Source organism: Stegastes partitus, unplaced genomic scaffold (genome assembly GCF_000690725.1).
Source record: "Stegastes partitus isolate 25-593 unplaced genomic scaffold, Stegastes_partitus-1.0.2 Scaffold982, whole genome shotgun sequence".
Lineage (NCBI taxonomy): Eukaryota > Metazoa > Chordata > Actinopteri > Pomacentridae > Stegastes > Stegastes partitus.
In genome coordinates this window covers 9,289-27,445 of record NW_007578713.1, presented here as the reverse complement: position 1 = coordinate 27,445, position 18,157 = coordinate 9,289, and the positions used below count along the sequence as shown (strand labels likewise).

General features: G+C 40.5%; 1 protein-coding gene across 3 annotated transcripts in view; it reads left to right on the top strand.

Annotated features, from left to right (window-relative positions):
* Window positions 1-17,844, top strand: part of LOC103366807 (collagen alpha-1(XII) chain-like) — a 154,064-nt gene extending 136,220 nt beyond the window's left edge. For 2 of the 3 annotated variants that reach the window (XM_008294637.1, XM_008294636.1), the window contains 12 exons: window positions 1,147-1,200; window positions 1,583-1,678; window positions 4,106-4,159; window positions 6,364-6,417; window positions 6,520-6,573; window positions 6,906-6,977; window positions 7,071-7,106; window positions 7,806-7,872; window positions 8,125-8,310; window positions 9,782-9,850; window positions 12,855-13,025; window positions 16,872-17,844. In XM_008294637.1, the coding sequence (XP_008292859.1) occupies window positions 1,147-1,200; window positions 1,583-1,678; window positions 4,106-4,159; window positions 6,364-6,417; window positions 6,520-6,573; window positions 6,906-6,977; window positions 7,071-7,106; window positions 7,806-7,872; window positions 8,125-8,310; window positions 9,782-9,850; window positions 12,855-13,025; window positions 16,872-16,990 (1,032 nt within the window). In that variant the 3' untranslated portion in view covers window positions 16,991-17,844. Of the gene's footprint in view, window positions 1-1,146; window positions 1,201-1,582; window positions 1,679-4,105; window positions 4,160-6,363; window positions 6,418-6,519; window positions 6,574-6,905; window positions 6,978-7,070; window positions 7,107-7,805; window positions 7,873-8,124; window positions 8,311-9,781; window positions 9,851-12,854; window positions 13,026-14,186; window positions 15,647-16,871 lie in introns of those variants that run through there. The other variant, XM_008294638.1, reaches the window with a different exon arrangement.
* Window positions 17,845-18,157: the final 313 nt, after the last annotated feature.

Genomic DNA, 18,157 nt, shown 5'->3' with positions numbered 1-18,157 from the left:
GCTTTTACCTATGCATTAGGTAGCAGAAATATCACAATGAAAAAGTGTTCCATTACAAATAAAACTGCTGCATTACTTTGCTCAGGAAAACAGCTTTCAAGGGCAAAAACTCGGTCAAGTTAAAAAAGTGAACCAGCTCAAAGCGGAACATGTGTGGACTGTCAGAACACTGAATCACTAAAATTGGAAATAAACAAGCTAAAAGCATGAAAATCTGCAAATTACCGATTAAATACTTTTCTGCAAGTTCGCTAGAATCTGTTCCATAATGTGTCATCGAACAGAAATCAGGCTGATTTTCATGCTCACTGTGAAGTTCACATTTTGGAAGTGCATTCATTTATATAAAGTTGAATGTAAAACCTGGATCCACACTGAAGCTGCTAAATCTAGTTAGTTTATATCGTACTAAGAAAAAAAAAAACTTTAAAAGAGACTCATTGCCACCCAGAATGTGTTTCTTATCAACCTCACAAGGAAGCATTCTTTTGAAATGCATCTGCAAAGGCACAAAAGGTTTACAAATCTGCAAAACATTAACCGTCGCTGCATTTAATTTCTTTTTCTACAATAATTGTAACTCAAGTACGAATAACATTTCATGGTTCTGCTTAGGCAACTCAGAGCACTCAGTTAAATGTCAAAACAGTCAACACTTTTCATGTTTGACCAAAGCCATATTTTCTTTCTTTGAGTGGAACTTACATATCAGGGTCCACTAAAAAAACAGAGTTTCGTGTTAGAGGGAGCTGTGTGAAGTGATAAATGTCTCTTCAGTCAAGGGCTATTTGAAAAGTAATAACATCTGTTGACAGTTAGACAGAAGAGAGCTGACCAGACGTCTGCAGCTGCTCCTGGTCTGTGCTGCTGCTAGTATAACTCACCTGAATTTGCCATATTGCATTGTGGGTAATGTAGGCAATAGGTTTAGACGAGGGAGATTGTATGGAATATAAAAAGATGATCCTTCTGATCTTTTTTTCTGTTCATCTTGATTCTGTACAGTAATGCTAAATCACTAAATAATACCTGAACATGTTTTCATCATAAATGTTCAATGATCTGAAACCTGGTGGATGCTTTCCTCACCTTTAATCTCCACTTGTCTCTGTTGTGTTAACATGACGATTGTTCCTCCCTCCTCAGGGTGCACCTGGCAGCAAAGGCCCCCGAGGTGAAAGAGGAGAGGCCGGTTCAGCTGTAAGTACCTTTAGAAAACCCTCTACCATCGTCCTGCTGCTTCACCTTTAGATTACCACCGAAAAGAAGAAAATCCGCAACACATTTTTGTTCTGTCTTCAGCTATCTGGCCTCGATGAAAACAAAAGATTGTTTAAAGTACAAAAGCTTTGAAGAGAGTAAGCACATCTGATTCCACTTATTGACTGAGTGCTTTCGCTCTTTCTCCCTGATATGGAGGGGAGGTTCGGTTCGATCAGCATTCCTCGACTCCTGCCGGCCTTTTCCACAGATTGCAACAGTAGCATACTTGAACTGGGACGAGAGCTATCAGCACATATCAACAACAAACTCCTCCTGTGTTTAAATATTTCTTATCTGACCTTCTTTTTGTATTTCACAGGGACCAATGGGGCTGCGAGGAGATATCGGACCACCTGGGCCCATGGGTCTTCCCGGACCTCAAGGACCAAGCGGGATGTCGATTCCAGGAGAGGCTGTACGTCTAAACACACCTAACACGAACACCCACACACACACACACACACAGTCATGTCGGGATTATTTGGCGATTTATCAGTGAGGGAATTTACAAGCTGGGGAGTATCTGTGGCAGAGACTCACATTCTTTCATGTCTGAGGGAAAGAAGCGATACCAAGAAGACCCAAAGCCGTCATATCATTGAATGGTAATAAATCTCCGCTTGGATTTCCATCTCGGAGAGGAGATGTACCCGGATTAAACTGAGATGTTCCCTCCTTCTGTCTCCAGATAGGTTACACCAGATAGACACTCATGGAAAGTAACTAAGTGCATAAGTCCTGTACATTTTCTGCTGCTTCTTACTCCATTTGTCTGACAGCTGTTCTTCCCAGTTACTTTGCAGATTAAGGTTTTAAAACGTCTGATTGGTCAAGGCTGTAGGTTTGGTTTTAAGAGGCTGAGGGAGCACAATTCTGCTGATAAACAGTTTTATGGTAGCTCCAGCATTTGTGTCTTTAATAACGAAAAAATCTTCCATATTTATTCCTAGAAAATGAATATTAATAGACTTTAAAAAGTCCTCTGCTTGATCTTAGTTTGATTGTATTGTTTGAGTTGCTTACTGACTGTAAGTCACTGTATAGTTTACAAATTCATATTTTCGCCTAAAAAGTCTGATTGATGAAGCTTGTCTCCAGATTATCATCATTTATGTCTTGGAGGCAAAATGCCGGGCAAAAAAAAAGCCACACAAAATAACTGGCATGTAAAGTCTACTTACTACTAAGCGTACAGGAATAAATGAAGGTAAAACACATGAGCATATTTTGTCACCTCAGATGTTCTGTCATCTAGATTTTGACAGCTGGATTTTTAGAGAGATTTTGGGGAGCAAAAACTAAGATAGGTTGGAGCTTGTTAGATTTTTGTCAAATCTGAATCATCTAGGATAAAACAAATTTAAATCTCTGATCAGCTGATTAAATTATTTCAGCCCTCAGTTCAAAGATCTGTAGTCATGATGTTCATGATGTTTAAATGAGATGAGCAGCAGAAGATGTGAAACACTAGCTGAATGAATTTACACCTTCTTTTTCATATAAGCTGTTTTATTTAGACAGCTGAATTCAGATTTGTGCAGTAGATACATTTAACCATTGATAAGACACAAATCAAAGTTTAACTGGAGGACTGACATGGCTCAAACCACTAAATTATTTCTGTGGGAAAGACTCACACTGATTTAAAAAAAAAAAACAGCCAGTCACATGGTTATTGTTGCTTTTCACTCTAGAAAAGATGTTTTGCCCGCAGACAGCACATTAATCTGACATCTGACACAAGATTAGCCTTCATTTACGATGTTTATCACTTTGAGGAAGCAAGTCACTGCTGGCCAGTAGTGACCAGAAATTTGTTCTTTGCTGATTTGCTGAAGAAAAAAAAAAACAGGGAAGACAAATAAGTCCAAGTAGAGATTTGTCAGTTAAACAAATTTTCCTAAAGTATCTTCCAAAGTCTTTAATCTAGATTGATGGCATATCTAAAGTGAATATCAGATGGGCTGATGGCATTGGAAACCTCCTCCACATATTTCTGAGGTTTGGACTCGGGGTTCAGTGTCGCCTTTTACCTCTGACTTTGTGAAAGTGATGATCGAACATGTACTACTTCTGTGATTGGCCAGCAGTGTGGAGGTTAGAGAGCGGCGTTTGTTACTCAACTTTATATGCGAACAGCTCAGTACAACACTCTCAGAGTCTCCCTGGAGAAAAAAATATGTGGCGTTATCCCCATTTTTAAACAACATCATGCTTCCTCCTTCCCTCAACGTCTGCAACAGCCAACTATCCGTTCCAACTTCTAGTGCGGCTGTTCGGATCGTCTACAAACACATTCTGGGTCAGATTCTGGGAGACCCTAATCCAGCTGTTAGTGTCAGATTCCTTCCACTGCAGACAGAATACTGTATTTTGGAAAGATACTCCCTTGATCCCAGACTGCCAAAGCCTCACACTAACTTCAGATAATCAATATTTTTCCACAAAGCAAAAGACTGTGAATTTTGTTCCCTATCATTGACACCGAAACTGCATTAGAGCAGCCAGTATGAACAGGAGACAAACTTACAGCAAACTTATGTTCATATGTACACCTTCATATTGGTTTAAAACTGTTTCAGTCATTCTTAATTTGTGCTTTACTATTCTGGTGTTCTTGCCAAGCAGTGACCAGATCCAAAATGGATCAAACTCTGTGATCAAATGCATTTTTTAGTGCATTTAAGTCCTCGTGCCACCAGTGAATAAATCCAATCCTGCATTTATCACAGCTCCATCTGTGTGTTTATATTACCGCCAGTCTTTTCCAGTGTCTGTTCTCTAAATGTTCTGTTGCTGTCATCCATGGTGTTCATTCATTCATGTTGTTTTCTGCCTTCAGGGCCGTCCTGGACCAAAGGGAGACCCTGGTGACTCAGGCTTACCTGGACAGAAAGTAAGTGCAGCTCTCGCTTTAAAAAGAAGAAGAAAAAAAAAAGATTTCTGTTTGTGTATTTAAAACAGGAAACGGGGATAATTCCAGTTTTGACTACCGCTCTGCTGTGTGGCCATGTGGCTGCACGCTGCTATTCCAGCTGGGGAGGATCCAGAGAGTAAAAAGAGGCAGCAGGTTTCTGAATATTACTTTTAAATTAAATTTCTGCACGGAGGGAGCCAAGAACAAGTCGCCTTGATTAATGGCGCTGGTTAAGTGTCGGCCCCCGGTCAGATGCTACATCCTACTCTTAATGCAGTTTGTTTTATCTGGGAATACATAAGGAACTGGAAGAAGAAAATGACACCTAAGCTTCGTTGGCACAAAACAAAGAACATCACGGGTCACCGTTGGAGCTCTGAGTCATCCTGAGAGCTCAGAACAGAATGAAACTGTCTGTGTTTTTGAGATATTGAGTTACAAATATCAGGTAGCGCTTTCATATCTCTCTGGAATGAAGCACCTCATATGTAAGTTTTATGAGGTGAAAAGAAGGTAGAAGTCAGAGTTTAATCCATTTATGTCAAAGCTGGTCTCTTTAACTGATGCCTTAATGATGAATACTGCAGCGTCATTACAGCACGATAAAGAAGACAACTCATTATTTGTGCAGGGTAAGAACACATAAGGTTAAGAGTGATGACACAGAGCAAAGGTTAAAGGTCTGATCACATTAAGATTAGACTGCAGCTGAGATCATAACAGGGCAGACGACGCCTAAAACACCTTAAAACCTATGATCAGGTTCCTCCAGGCCTTCAGCGTTTTCTGTCACTCAGAGTCCAGTGATCTTTGTGTGGAGAGACAATCTGTGAAAGCTGTTCATAGGGACAAGCAAATACTGAGCCTTGCTGGTGCCCTCGGCTGACCTGTAAATTACTGTTTGTTTGCATCTTCGAGTTCGACCTTTAGAGGATTTCAAAAGAATTGCCCTCTCTAATGCGGAGACAGCTTTCAGTGCTTCAGGTTACAGTTTTAACTGCACAGAAGTTCCTCAGAAGAAGAGCTGCGGCGGAGGCAGCTGGTCGGTGGGCGAGACAGAAGAGTCACAGGTTTTCAGAGCGCAGGTTAGCTAACTGATAGACCGGCCAAAGAATAAGGGCTGGTGACATGTTGTTAAAAAGAGAGCATCTCTGCTAATATTAGGGCTACAGCTCACGATCACTTTCATTGCTGATTCATCTATGAATTGTTTTCTCTCATAATCGATTCGTTGTTTGGCCTATACAGTGTCAGAAAAAAGTGAAAAATGTCCATCAGTTTTTCCAAAAGCCCAGGATGACGTCCTCAAATGCCTTGTTTTGTCCACAACTCAGAGATATTCAGTTTACTGTTAAAGTGTATGGAAGTAACCAGAATATATTCAAAAGTAAAAAGCTGAAATCTAGAATTAAATGTTTTTTTTCTCCCAAAAAAAATAAAAATAAATTAACTATTAACTGAAATAACACATTTACTGACTACTGATAAGGGATACTGGCTATTTGACCTAATCATCGGCATTTTTCCGGTGCCACCCACCAAGTTTTACTCAGCTAGTTTCTACAACAAATGTTTCCACCCGTTAAAGCTCAACCTGTTAACAGACTGGAGCAATTTAACTTCCTGCTCATCAAGCAGATTTTGCTCAAGGACACTGGAACGTGTTGTGGGAATCAAACCTGTGACCTTTCAGTTACAGAGCAGCTGCAGCCTTCATGCAAGGCCCCACAAAGCTGCACGCTCATGACTGAGAGTGGCTAATCAGCACTTTATTCCAGTAAAACAAAGCTGCTGAGTGTATCTCCACGTGGAAGGTGTTGATGGAGCAACGGGCTGCAGGTGACCATGTTGGAGCAGATGCTATGGCAACATGCATTTAATGACTTGCAGACCACGCGGGCCCTGGTTTATAATGGCCAATAAAACGGATCTGGAATATATTTTGTTCCTTGTAAATCTTATGCCAAGGCATCAAAGACCAGAGAGGACTGACAATAAAAATAGTGAGCAGGGTTTCTGAGCAAATGAGCGAAAAAAATGAGATTTACTGGTCAACACGCAGAAATCCGGCGCTGAAACAAACCAGTTCGAGTTGGTCGATCGGAGCAGAAGGGGGATCTCTGTGCTGCAGGAGACAGAAAGTATGACAGGCTTTGATTTGGGATGTTGTCCTGCGTTTGCAGGGTTCATCGGGTCCTCCTGGTGCTGTCGGCCCCATTGGAGCAGCTGGAGTGAGGGTGAGTGCACACAGGCTGGTATTAATGGCAACCATGCATTCTGAATTCTTTAAACATGAACAGGATTGGTTCAGGTTTTCAATCCCGATCTTGTATTTCCAGGGTCCACAAGGAAAGGAAGGACCGGCCGGACCCAGAGGCCCCGCAGGGCCCATGGTAAGACTTTTAATGGTGTCAAATATGTACACCTGGGAGCTGCACGGCACGTAAACCTGAACAGTTTCATCTTCAGTGTCCTGCTCAAGGTCAAACTGGCAGCAGTTTTACAAAGGAGGGAATGTTTTCCACTCAGATTAACAAGCTGGTGGCACATATTCACTGATCACAAAAAGGATTCTTTAACTTCAGATATATCACCACAGACGATCATACAGATCAAAGGGCTTTGACTTTTTTGAGAATCATGAGAAAAAGCTTTTCTTAATTAGTCTTCTGGTCCAGTGCTACTGTTTTCTGATGTTTGACTGGTTTTCTTTATTTCCTTGCAGGGACCTCCAGGATCTCCTGGAATACCAGGTCCTGCAGGAAAACCAGGAAATCCCGGCGACTCTGGAGTCCCTGTAAGTGTCTTTGCTTTCAGGGCACAAATGTGTGTTTAGTCAGCAGCATGTTGTGGTTGAATGGTGTCCACAGTTCTGTTTTTCTTGTTTCAGGGTGCTCTAGGTCCCAAGGGAGACAAAGGAGAGAGAGTGAGTAGACATGAAGTATTCTTAACTCACTTTGGCAACAATGCTGCAAAATATATTAACGAGGCAGTCAGGCTGATGAAAACAGGAAAAGATCTCCACACTGCAGTCTCCTGTGTTTCATGAATTTTCTAGAAATGAGTTCAGCTGATTTGAAACAAAACAGATGTCACAGATTGTGTTAAATTATTGAGAAAATAAGATTCTGTGACTCAACATTGAGCCTGATGACCTGCTGTATTTATATTTACAAGGGTCACTGCACTCATGATACATTGCTGGATGTCTAAATCATAAAATGTTTTTTTCAGTATTTCATCAAAGAGCAAAGTTGTCCATCCTTTATCAGGGCAAATGTTTGACTGAAGGAAACCTAAGGGGTTATTACAACACCAGATAGGGTACACCTGTGTTTTTTTATGCTAGTACTCATGGGAAATAAAGTTCAGAATTGTCCAGATACATGTGAAGCTGAACAGATGGACACATTAATACAGAAAGCAAGTGGGGAATAAAAATATTGGAAATGCATGATAAGGGGAGTTGAGTAAACTACATTAGTAGCTTTATTCGGAGCTACTAAGCTTTACAGGAATGTTTCATAGAGTTGAAGAACGTCAGGCAACAGTTTCCTAAAAACTAGCACTCTGGAATAAAACCATTTATGTAAATTAATTTTGAACCCTCCTTCTCTGCACTCAGGGCGACTTTGCTCCTCAGAACATGATGCGATCCATTGCCAGACAAGTGTGTGTGCAGTTAGTCAATGGTAAGTCACCTTTATTTATACAGCACATTTAAAGCAAGTTCACCCAAAGTTCTTTCCATTTGAGACTCAGGATCAACAATACAAATATGCATGGTTAAAAGAAGCAGATTTTGTTTTTTTTCCCTGAACTTAATTTGGAGGTTGTTCTGGCAGCCAGACTGTAAACTGCACCTCGTCTTTCATGACTCAGTAAGTGTGCCACTGACTGTGTGCGTTTGTTGTAATGCTCCTTTTTGCTCTCTGATGTTTCAGAACAAATGACTCGCGTCAACACATTACTGAACCAGATCCCCAACGGCATGTACCGCAGCAATAGCCCGGGCCCTGCAGGGCCTCCCGGACCTCCCGGCAGGCAGGGACCCCGTGGAGAGGTGGGCGCCGCAGGAAGGAACGGTTTCCCTGGAAGTCCTGGATTACCAGGCCAGCAGGGAGAGAGAGGTACGACCCTTTCTATGTGCTACATAGTAAATGGACTCACATTATCAATGCAGGGAGTTAAATAAACCTTGACTCAAATGATTTCTACAAGTGAAACACAGGCAGCCAAACAGTGATTATTTGTTCTGCTGCAGGTTTGTTTAAAATGCACTAAACCATCACAAGATGTTAAAGAGGCTGGCCTCCATCACTCATCTCTGATTTTCACTCCTGATTGAGGCAGAAGGTGCCAGTACCATAATGCAAATCTGCTCCAAGTTCTAGAAGTCCTTCAGTAGAAATGTACTTCAAGAATGAGCAAAAGAACCAACCAGTTTCTTAAGCAGTCATTTAAAAGCAGGTGTAGATGGAGATCATTTTTAACTATCTAATAAACTGCTGCGACTGATGATTCTTTATTTATTTAAGGCTTGATCTTAAACATTAGCCTGCATATTGTTTTCTTGAAGAGTGAGTTCATTGCTTTGTAAGAATTCAGAAAATAATGACAAATGTAGTCACTGAGCAGTTCAAACCTCAACTTTATTAAAAAATAAAGTTAAGTCATTAGGCTGGTTCTATGAAATGTTTGACATTTTCTCTTGAAAACTGAACTAAATCATATCCAAATAGTTTGGTGATCAATTAGCCTACTTAGCACCGTATTCTATAAACTCTTGTTTTGAATTATAAAGTATGCAATATTTATGTCCGCTGTATAAAGTACAATATTATAAAATGACATGAAAAGAGAGGGAGCAAAAATATGTAGTCATGTTTTGCTGCTAGTAACAGTAACGGTTGAGAGAGGACATGTTCCCAAGACAACGCCAGCCTATACTAGAGATGGAGGCTGATCTGAAGTAGGAGCTCAGATACTTCACATCACTGACACCACTAGAAAACCATTACTGCACTTCAAGGATAAGAACAAGTGCTCGTTGCCAACAGCAGTAAACACGCTGGAGTTTGTGCAGACAAATACCAACATCTGACACTTACAGTGCTGCTGATGCTTTCTAGCTGTAAGTGACATGTTTTTTATTGTTTTGGCTTTGTGCTGTAGTGCAGTGGATTAGAGGAGAAAAGTGTTTGTAGTATCGAGTCTCAGCTCGAGCTTTAGGGTAGATGAACAGTGTCTGTCTCTTTATATACAGTGCAGCAGAACAATGACACTTACCGTACAGAGGAAGCACCCACAGGAGGTTTTAAGGCCAAGTGTTCTTAGTTGGACAAGTCAGTCCTGTGATATCCATCCAGCTGTTCATGAGTTTCACTGCTAAACTCTGAAGTCTGTATAAGCTACATTTTTAATCTTTTTTTTAGTCAAAAAGAAGCCTTTAGGCTCAGTCGTGAGCAGCTCAACCTGATTTTAAATTTGGCCTCTGATCACAATGGTTAAGGAGTACCTCGTGTTCATTTAGGGGCTAAACTGGTAGAAAACATTTTGATCAGTAACTACAGCATTATTGATTCTGTGTTTTACCTTCAGGTCCCGCAGGAGAGAAAGGTGATCGAGGAACTTCAGGACTCGGACAGAAAGGACCAAGGGGGCCTGCAGGTACGTCTCAAGTCAAGATATAAACTAAAAACCTAAAAAACGGTTGGTCCGATCCAGGACTGCAGGCTGACAGAAAATATGAAGTTTAGAAATCAAAGCACTACATGTAGCTTTTACTCAATAATCAATTTGTCATGTCTTCTATAAAGCGACTTGATAAACTTGCCACAGAACAGAAGCAAGAGATAATCAACTAACAAATACGGGTTATTAAAAAGTTATTCTGAAGACGTATAAAAAGGAGCTGCACACTCTTGTTTTTAGTGCTACAAGCATAATCACATATGTTAATATAGTAACTCTGTAAAAACAAAATGAGTTCAGGTGAATCCTCTTGTCGTTCCCTAACTATGAAATAGGCATGACTCTGCAGTCTGCTTCATACGTTAACCTCTGACTATGGCAGCCATTATATTAAGCCATTGTATCACTGCTCCTGTACAAAACTTGATTACTCGACAAAGACTGTTACAATACAGGCGGCTACTATAGAAGAAGAATGAGTCTGACCCTCTGGAGGTCGGTGTCCAGCTGACTCCTCACTGACTTAAAACAATATCATCTTGTTATGTCTCAATCCAGACATGAAGTAGATGTTCATCAAAGTGTGTAAATGATCAATTTTCCTCAATTTGTCCTTTATCTGCATTTTTAAGTTATCACATTGTAATATGATACATTTCACGCTATAACAAAGTAAGAAGTGTGTTATTATTGAAGATATAACAAGAACTCTGTTGTTATGACTTCAGTTTGGACCTTGTTGTAAGATGACCGATAACATCTTAACACACGTGAAACTCGATTGTTTGTGTCGCTGCCCACAGTCTGTCTCATGGCAGCATTAAACTCCCTGTTTCTTATAAAAGTTATGTTAAGTATGTTCACACAAGTAAAGACTTTAAATGTGGCATTTCACAAAATACTCATAAAGCATTCAAGCTTATATTCACTATATTAAGTCAAGCAGCGTGATCGTCCCAGCTTATTGCTGCACGCAAAGAAGTCAGCAACTTTTAGTCAGAATAAATATCGTCTGTGACCCATTTCTCTATTTTGTATTTTTGACGAGAGCATAAAATCAAAAGTATGAAAAACAAGCTTTTATGGGGGTTTTTATTTTGGATTTATAAATGAATAACATAATAACAAATGTTTTTTTCAGTTTCCAAAGAACAAATGATACACAGATTGTCAAAGCTCCATCAGACTCTTTCTAGCAGCTTCACTTGGCTGCTGGCTCTGAATATCAGCTCCATGTGTCCGGCCAACATGCACCCTCTTTTCTGCTTCATTTCTTTAAAGGTCTAAACCCAAACCCAGACATGGAGTTACAATTCCTGTCTAATGTGGTTTCACCAAATAAAGTTTCATTGTTGGTTAGAAATAGTTAAAATGGCTATGATTTATATTATTGTGGATTAGCAGCTGTGTAGGAGGCTTCTTGTAGACTTTGAAGGTGTAGTTACTCTTTAAAGGGTGACTCAACCAGATGGAGCTGTGTGGCTGTACCTTTAATGTTCAGAACAGAGTTAAAGTTAAATGCAACCTTAAAAAACTATCAGGATGTCAATTCCAAAACTCGACAAGCACAAAACCCAAAGTCACCATGTCCATCTAATTACTTATCATCCAGTCCTTCTGTAATCCAGCACTCCAACTACAACCTCCCAACTCTAAAACAATCCAGCCTGTCGGACAGAAGCAGAAGAAAAGTCCGTTGTGTGAGTCTAACAGGTCGGAGTTGGAAAAGGAGGAAGATCCTCATTCACAACACATGCTGAGGAGGGTGAGGAGGAGACAGCCGGTCAGGAAACTTTCCAAGCCGGCTTTGTCCAAGTCTAGACATAACGCAGAGGAGGAAAAAGGATCAGCAAATCCTGCTTCTTTTTCCCCTCATAGTTTACTTTTTATTTTTCTGTTCCAAACGTTGTGCCCGAGACTGTCAGCAGCAGCTACATTTGTTATGTTTCCAGCTGGAGTTGAGCGCCGCGATAATACTGAGCCATAATTATCTGTTTAGTTCAAAGATCATAAAACACTGCCTGGAGTTTTTACGGAGGCAGTTTTACAACAATATAATAAAATGAATTCATCTCTCTAAATTAATCAAATAACAAGAGTCATAAACAGGTTTCTATAGTTGGAATGATAAAAACACTGAACCACATGGAGTACGGCCACGTTGAGCCTCGGTGCTCCGTTAAAGCTTCTACACCTGATAAAATGTCAAAGTGTGTTTCTGTCTGCATCAGTTCGCTCTGCACCATTTCAACAAATTAATCTTTATATCTGCTCGATGTATTTTAAGCAGTTCTCCTTTAGTTTGGGTTCCTGCTACAAGTTGGGGTTGTAGAATACAGAGATACAGCTGCTATTTTCATTATCGATCCTCTCTTGTCTGCATTAATCCTTCTTGATTAATGTTGTCTCTCCATTAATCCGTCTGTCTGTAAAATGTCAGAAAATAATAGTAGTTTCCTAAACCTCATGGAGATGACATTCAGCGTTACCTAGCCAACATTCCATAATCCAGAGATATTCCGTTTGGTATCATGTCACACAGGAAAGCATCCATTTTTTGTATTTTTGCTTAAAAAAGGAAGAAAAAAGATGAAAAGCTCTGAAGAATGTGATAAAATGAAAAAAATCACACTCAGTGTGAGCAACCTTTATTGATATAGTTTGATAGTTTGCGATGGATCATGCTGATGTATACATCCACCCTGAGGACAAACAGGCATAAGGAGAGTAATGTAGCGTCCTCACTTCAATGCAGCAATGAGACCAACTCAGTTGACCCTAATTAACCCTAATCACATGTGACTTAAACAAGTCTCAGACCTGAAGAAGCCTTTCAGATGACAGCTGAAGCTTCTTTAAGAAAGTCCAGTTCCTTCATGTTAGCATTTAGAGAAGTCATGATATCTTCACAGACGACATACTGACAATTAAACACACATGTAACTGCATCATTTCTATCTTTTTTTTTTTTTTCCTCCAGGTCCACCAGGAGAAAGCAGGACAGGATCCCCAGGAACACCAGGCTCTGCTGGACCTCGCGGTCCACCTGGACGTCCAGGCTACGCTGGAATCCGCGGGCCTCCTGGACCTGCTGGATACTGCGACTCTTCTCAGTGTGTTGGTATTCCTTACAATGGGCAAGGATACGGAGGTACGTAAACAGAACTGTACAACTACTGTTTCTAATCTGGGATCAAAAATATCACATTTTAGGAGATGCACTTTTTTCTGTTCTCCCCTGAATCAGATGAGTTTGGGTCCAGGACGTGATTAACTTAGCATAACAAAAACAGGAAGTTTATCAAAAGAGAAGTACTTAATACATCCAAAGCTGCCTGATGTCTGATGAACTAACCAGCTACTTACCACTTTGACAGTCACTGTGAGGTCTGTATGTAGGGTGGCATCGATTTGTACACAGAATACACAAGTTTATTTAGATTAACGCTTGAAATTTTCGTTTGGCCTTATGACTGTTTCATGGTGGTAAAGTTCATGGACAGCTGTTGATACAACATTTAACATATGACAACTTTATTAACACATTTCTTTTGTTTAATTAAACTGGAAAGTTTTACAGGAAACTAAACTTTATATTCCTCAAAGGTACACAGTGAAGGTAAAATACACACGATACAACAACTTTCATGTACCGCCACATTAAATCAGAAAGCTGGAACAAACTGACAGAAAGTAAGATTCCTTTAACGCTAGATTTCATTTTTTATCGGTACCTAAATTACCTTTGACTGAGGTAAAGCTGCTTGCAGACACGTTGTGTGCATTTCAGTGTGCATGCTGTACAGTACTGTACACGTATGGACCTACTGCAACAGAAATCTCCAACCAGACTCCCATGGAGTAGCAACCTGTATATTAGCAACATCTCGGTGTCCATCGTGTCCACAGCTGTCCATGTGCTTCTTCGCACAGAAGTGTAATCAGGGCTCAAAGGTGCTTTTGAAGAGTGAGCGGTTGCAGCAGCTGGCCGACAACAACAGTGAAAAGTGATCACGAGTTCAGATGGCAGCAGCAAAGAGACGTTCACATTCAGTTTGAAACTACTTCCAGGGTTTTTGCTAAGCTTGGCTAACACATCGTGGACCTCCTGTGTCTGCAGTGGACACAAAAGAAACTGAAACTCATCTGACTCTGGTTTACACAGGAAGATGTGTATTTCCCAAAATGTCTGAGGTGTAATGCATGTATGAAACTTGTAGTCACTAATCATTAGAGACACGTAGAAGTTGTTTATCCACTGTCTCCTGCTTTGACCTGACTGACACCTTCCATCCTCTTTGGCCTGTTTCAGGTTCACCATAGTAGACTTGTTATGCCACCTGTGCTGCTTTCACTGACTTCCTGAAAAAAACAAAAGTCCTGTAACTGAAACACTTGCTCACACACTCTAGAGCTGTTTAAAGGATAACCGCCAAAGGAAACAATTAACAAACTGTGCTGAAAAACAACAACAACAAAGAGGGAACCAGTACTAACAACGACTCACAGCCAGTAGAACAAAACAGCACCAGCAGCAGCGGTGATGGCACCGACCTGTTTAGTGGCCTGTTTGCATCTTGAAGCCAAAGACCAAACAAAGAAACCTTGAGTTGAGTGGAGGAGCATGCACCAAACAACAACAACAAACAACCCAAACAAATACTAACAAAGGTGGATTTGTAACAGAGAAACCAGTGCAGCCACCGCAGCATCACCAGCAACAGCAGCAGCAGCAACAACAACTCTGTTAACAGCATTTCTCTCCATGTGACATGTAAATAAACTAATGTGTGCCTTGTAAATGATGTTTGAATCCAGTCCACTAAATCCACTCTTTAACATCTGTAGTTTTAAAGCTTGTGCCTTGCAAACAACAACCTGCTGCTTGCCGAATGCCAACAAAACCGCCTTTTTTTATTATTTTTTATTTTCCTGCCCATGTGTCTGTAGCTGTTTTAAACTGCTCAGGGCCATACTGAACCACTTCTGCACATGTGACCCTGGAGTTTTAGATTTACCACTTTATGTAAAAAACAAAAAAACAATTCACTTTCCTTTTTTATTGGTTTTATTTGACATTTCTCCCCAAACCACCTATACCGTTTCTGTATGGTATAAACTGCTAACAATGCAATCCCAAAGAAGTCTCTCCAGGTTGATGGTAGAAGAACTCGTACTTGATCTTTATGTAGAAATGTTTTGTTTTAATTTGTAAATGAAAGATTTGTGGAGAAATGGCAGTGTTGGTATTTCCTGTGTTGTAAAGTCACCTGACTCTGTAATCAGACTAACACCTGAACTTTTAACATCAGTACAAAGAGAGAACATTAATGAACTGCAATGTCACCAGGGGCGTGTCCAAGGGGGCCTTGGGTGACCTGATCCCACAGTCACTAAATCTGATTTGGTGGTGGCCCAACCAATAACAGTCTATAAGATGCATGCTTGAGAAATTCTGTAGTTTTGAGAAAATATTACCAAGAACTCCATCTGGTAGCGTGATAGCAGATGGAGTTTGCCCAGTTGTTATTGAAGAGTGAAAATTTCCTAATTGTTCCCTATGAAATGAGTACAAAAAAAAAGCAAATTTTCACTGTTGAGAAGCAGGAAGTTAAATTAATATTTAACTTTTTTTTGTTGTAAAAAATGACTTGAACATTTGATTGATTAATTCAATCAAAACCTGAGATCGACTCATCACTTAACGTGTACTTTAAACTGACAATACTGATTTAAAGCTGGAGTGTGGAACTTTTAAAGTATAGTTACATTGAAAACAAGCAAGTTAACGCACTAGTAATTACGTTTATTGGCTCCAGGTAAATCTTTCAGTTCCACACTGCAGGTTTAACAACCCTCTTAGGTTCTCCAGGGCCAGAAGTAGCCTAGTCAGCTTTCATCAGGACTAGTTTATATTGTGTTCCAGTAGACGACAGATGTTTCATCTCATCAAGGAGGCTTCCCTTAGTTCCAGCTGACTGATGGGGAGTCCCTGGTTCGAATTCTAACCCCCAATGCACCAGGCTCATTGTTTTTTAACAACCCAAGATTCATTTGTCCTGCTTTCTGAATGCTTGTCCCGCTGCCCCATGAGGAATGACTCAAGGTGTTAATGCTGGTGAAACTGTCTGGGCAGGGATCTCAGGACTGTGTTCTAAGTACCCGATAAGTGGTGTGAAAGACCCCATAGTGTTGTGCAGACATGGGAGTCTTGGGTTAGAACCTGGCCATGAGCCTTCGGAGTTAGGAGTGAGAACACATGAGACTCCCCATCAGTCACTTAGAACTGAGAAAGCCTCTTGAACAAGAGGTAAACTGTCTTCAAGAACCAAAAAAAGAGAAGCTCAGCTGCCTTCTACTGGAACATTTAGGATTACCATGACTTTGATGACTGAGTATCTACACAGACTTTAGCTGGTGTTGCATTTTTTTGTCCTTTAAGATTCAGATCTTGTTTTAATAGCACAACTTCAACTCTTAAGGAGCATCCAAACTGAGTTAGACAAATAGGAACAGTGACCAGCTTTAGCTAAGGCTAACAGTTACCCTTAGCTAGAGTGAGTACAACTAACTGAGCAGCTAGTTTTTTACTTCTTGTGACATTTTCAGGTTTTTTTTCTCACCAATACTTTGAAGCAACATATGACGTAAAAAAAAAAAAAAAGTCAATTTGGTCACATTTCTAGTTGTTGTATTTTGACTTTTTATGGCACTTAGGACCACAAAGGTCATCACTTCCAGTTATGGGTGATGACCATTGATCAAACTGTATTCCAAACAGGAATAAATTGTACTGTACCACCTGCTGTGTCACAAGAAACCCCCTGAGAAACCCTGTGGCCACGTCCCTGCTCTTTACTAACCACCTGTGTCAGTGCTTGAGCTATCAGCCAGACAGAAACTCCACATTAACCAGTTCTTCTTGTGCATGCTGAGACAAACTGAGAGGAAATTTGCCAACTCACGCTCAACTGGCCAAAACACTATCTCCGAGCAGGCCGATATCCACCTGAACCTGACACCCGAGTAGTCCCAGTCCCCGAGGAGGAGGTGTTGCAAAACCAGCGTCGAAAGAGATCACTATCAAGAAAGGCATCCAACAGGCTAACATCATAAGACAAGCCATGCCCTCTTTTTCTGTTTTTTTTTCCTTGTTCAACCTGTGTTTGTCGTTGGAAGTATACACAAAAAAAAAATGGGGTTTGACACCTCAGATTTATTGGAAAATACCTTTAAATGCCTTCAAATGTATGTGAATATTCCTTTTTGTGGCAGGTGAAGGGTTTAGATGGACGGACAGAGGGAGGGAAGGAGGGAGTTTTGGGGTGGTTGTTGAGCAAATTTTGAAAAATTGAAGAAAAAAAAAAGTAATCGATGAAAACCTGTGAGCTTTCCTTTTCCACTTGTGTCTTTTGCTTGTAACATATTTGCATCGACTTTGTATTGACCAGCAGTGTTGACCAGTGCACTCATTGTAACAAACGTAGCGATGGTAGCGCAGGAAAGAAAAACTGTTCACAGTTTCAGGACATCAGATGAGAAATGAGATTTTTTTTTCTGTCACAGTTGATCCAGTATGTTGAATATAACCCTTTGCATTCAGTTCAGTTTTGTCGGCTCAGTTTCATTATGGCAGTTAAACACCGCTTTCATTTTGTATCTCTAGACTTAATATTTATCAGTTTTCCTTTATTCCGTCACAGCTAATTTTACCATCGGTGGAATTGCATGTCTGTGGTGTATATTTAGTACATGTTTTGTTACATTTCATTTTGTTTTAACCAGAATATAGTTGTTGTCATTCTTGTCATTTTCTCAGTATCGAATGCAGTGGAAGCCTGTGTGCAACACTATGGAAATGGTATTGCTGCTTCATGTTTTAACTGCAGATTGTGAATTCCACAGCCTTATTTTCTTATTTATTTCTGAGAACAGAAGAGGCATTTTTCAATAAAACTACTGAAAATCTACACCTGTGTGGTTTCTGAGAGTCTCGGGGGTCTGATCAGACTACAGGAGCTAAAACGAAGGAGGAAGGGTTTACATCACACCAGAGTGGACTAAGCAGACGGGCATTCAAGAGATGTTTAAGCAGGACTTGGGTTGACTGTTCAGGCACTTAGACTCAAGAGAGGGGCTGGATCAGATGTTGGATCGAGAGGAGCACTTAGGCCATCAAGAAGAGCACTTAGGGAGGGGAGTAATTTACTAGATGGACACTTGAAGAAAACTGGTTTTGACTAGAGGTTTACTTGAAAGGCACATCGACCAATCAGGAGCACT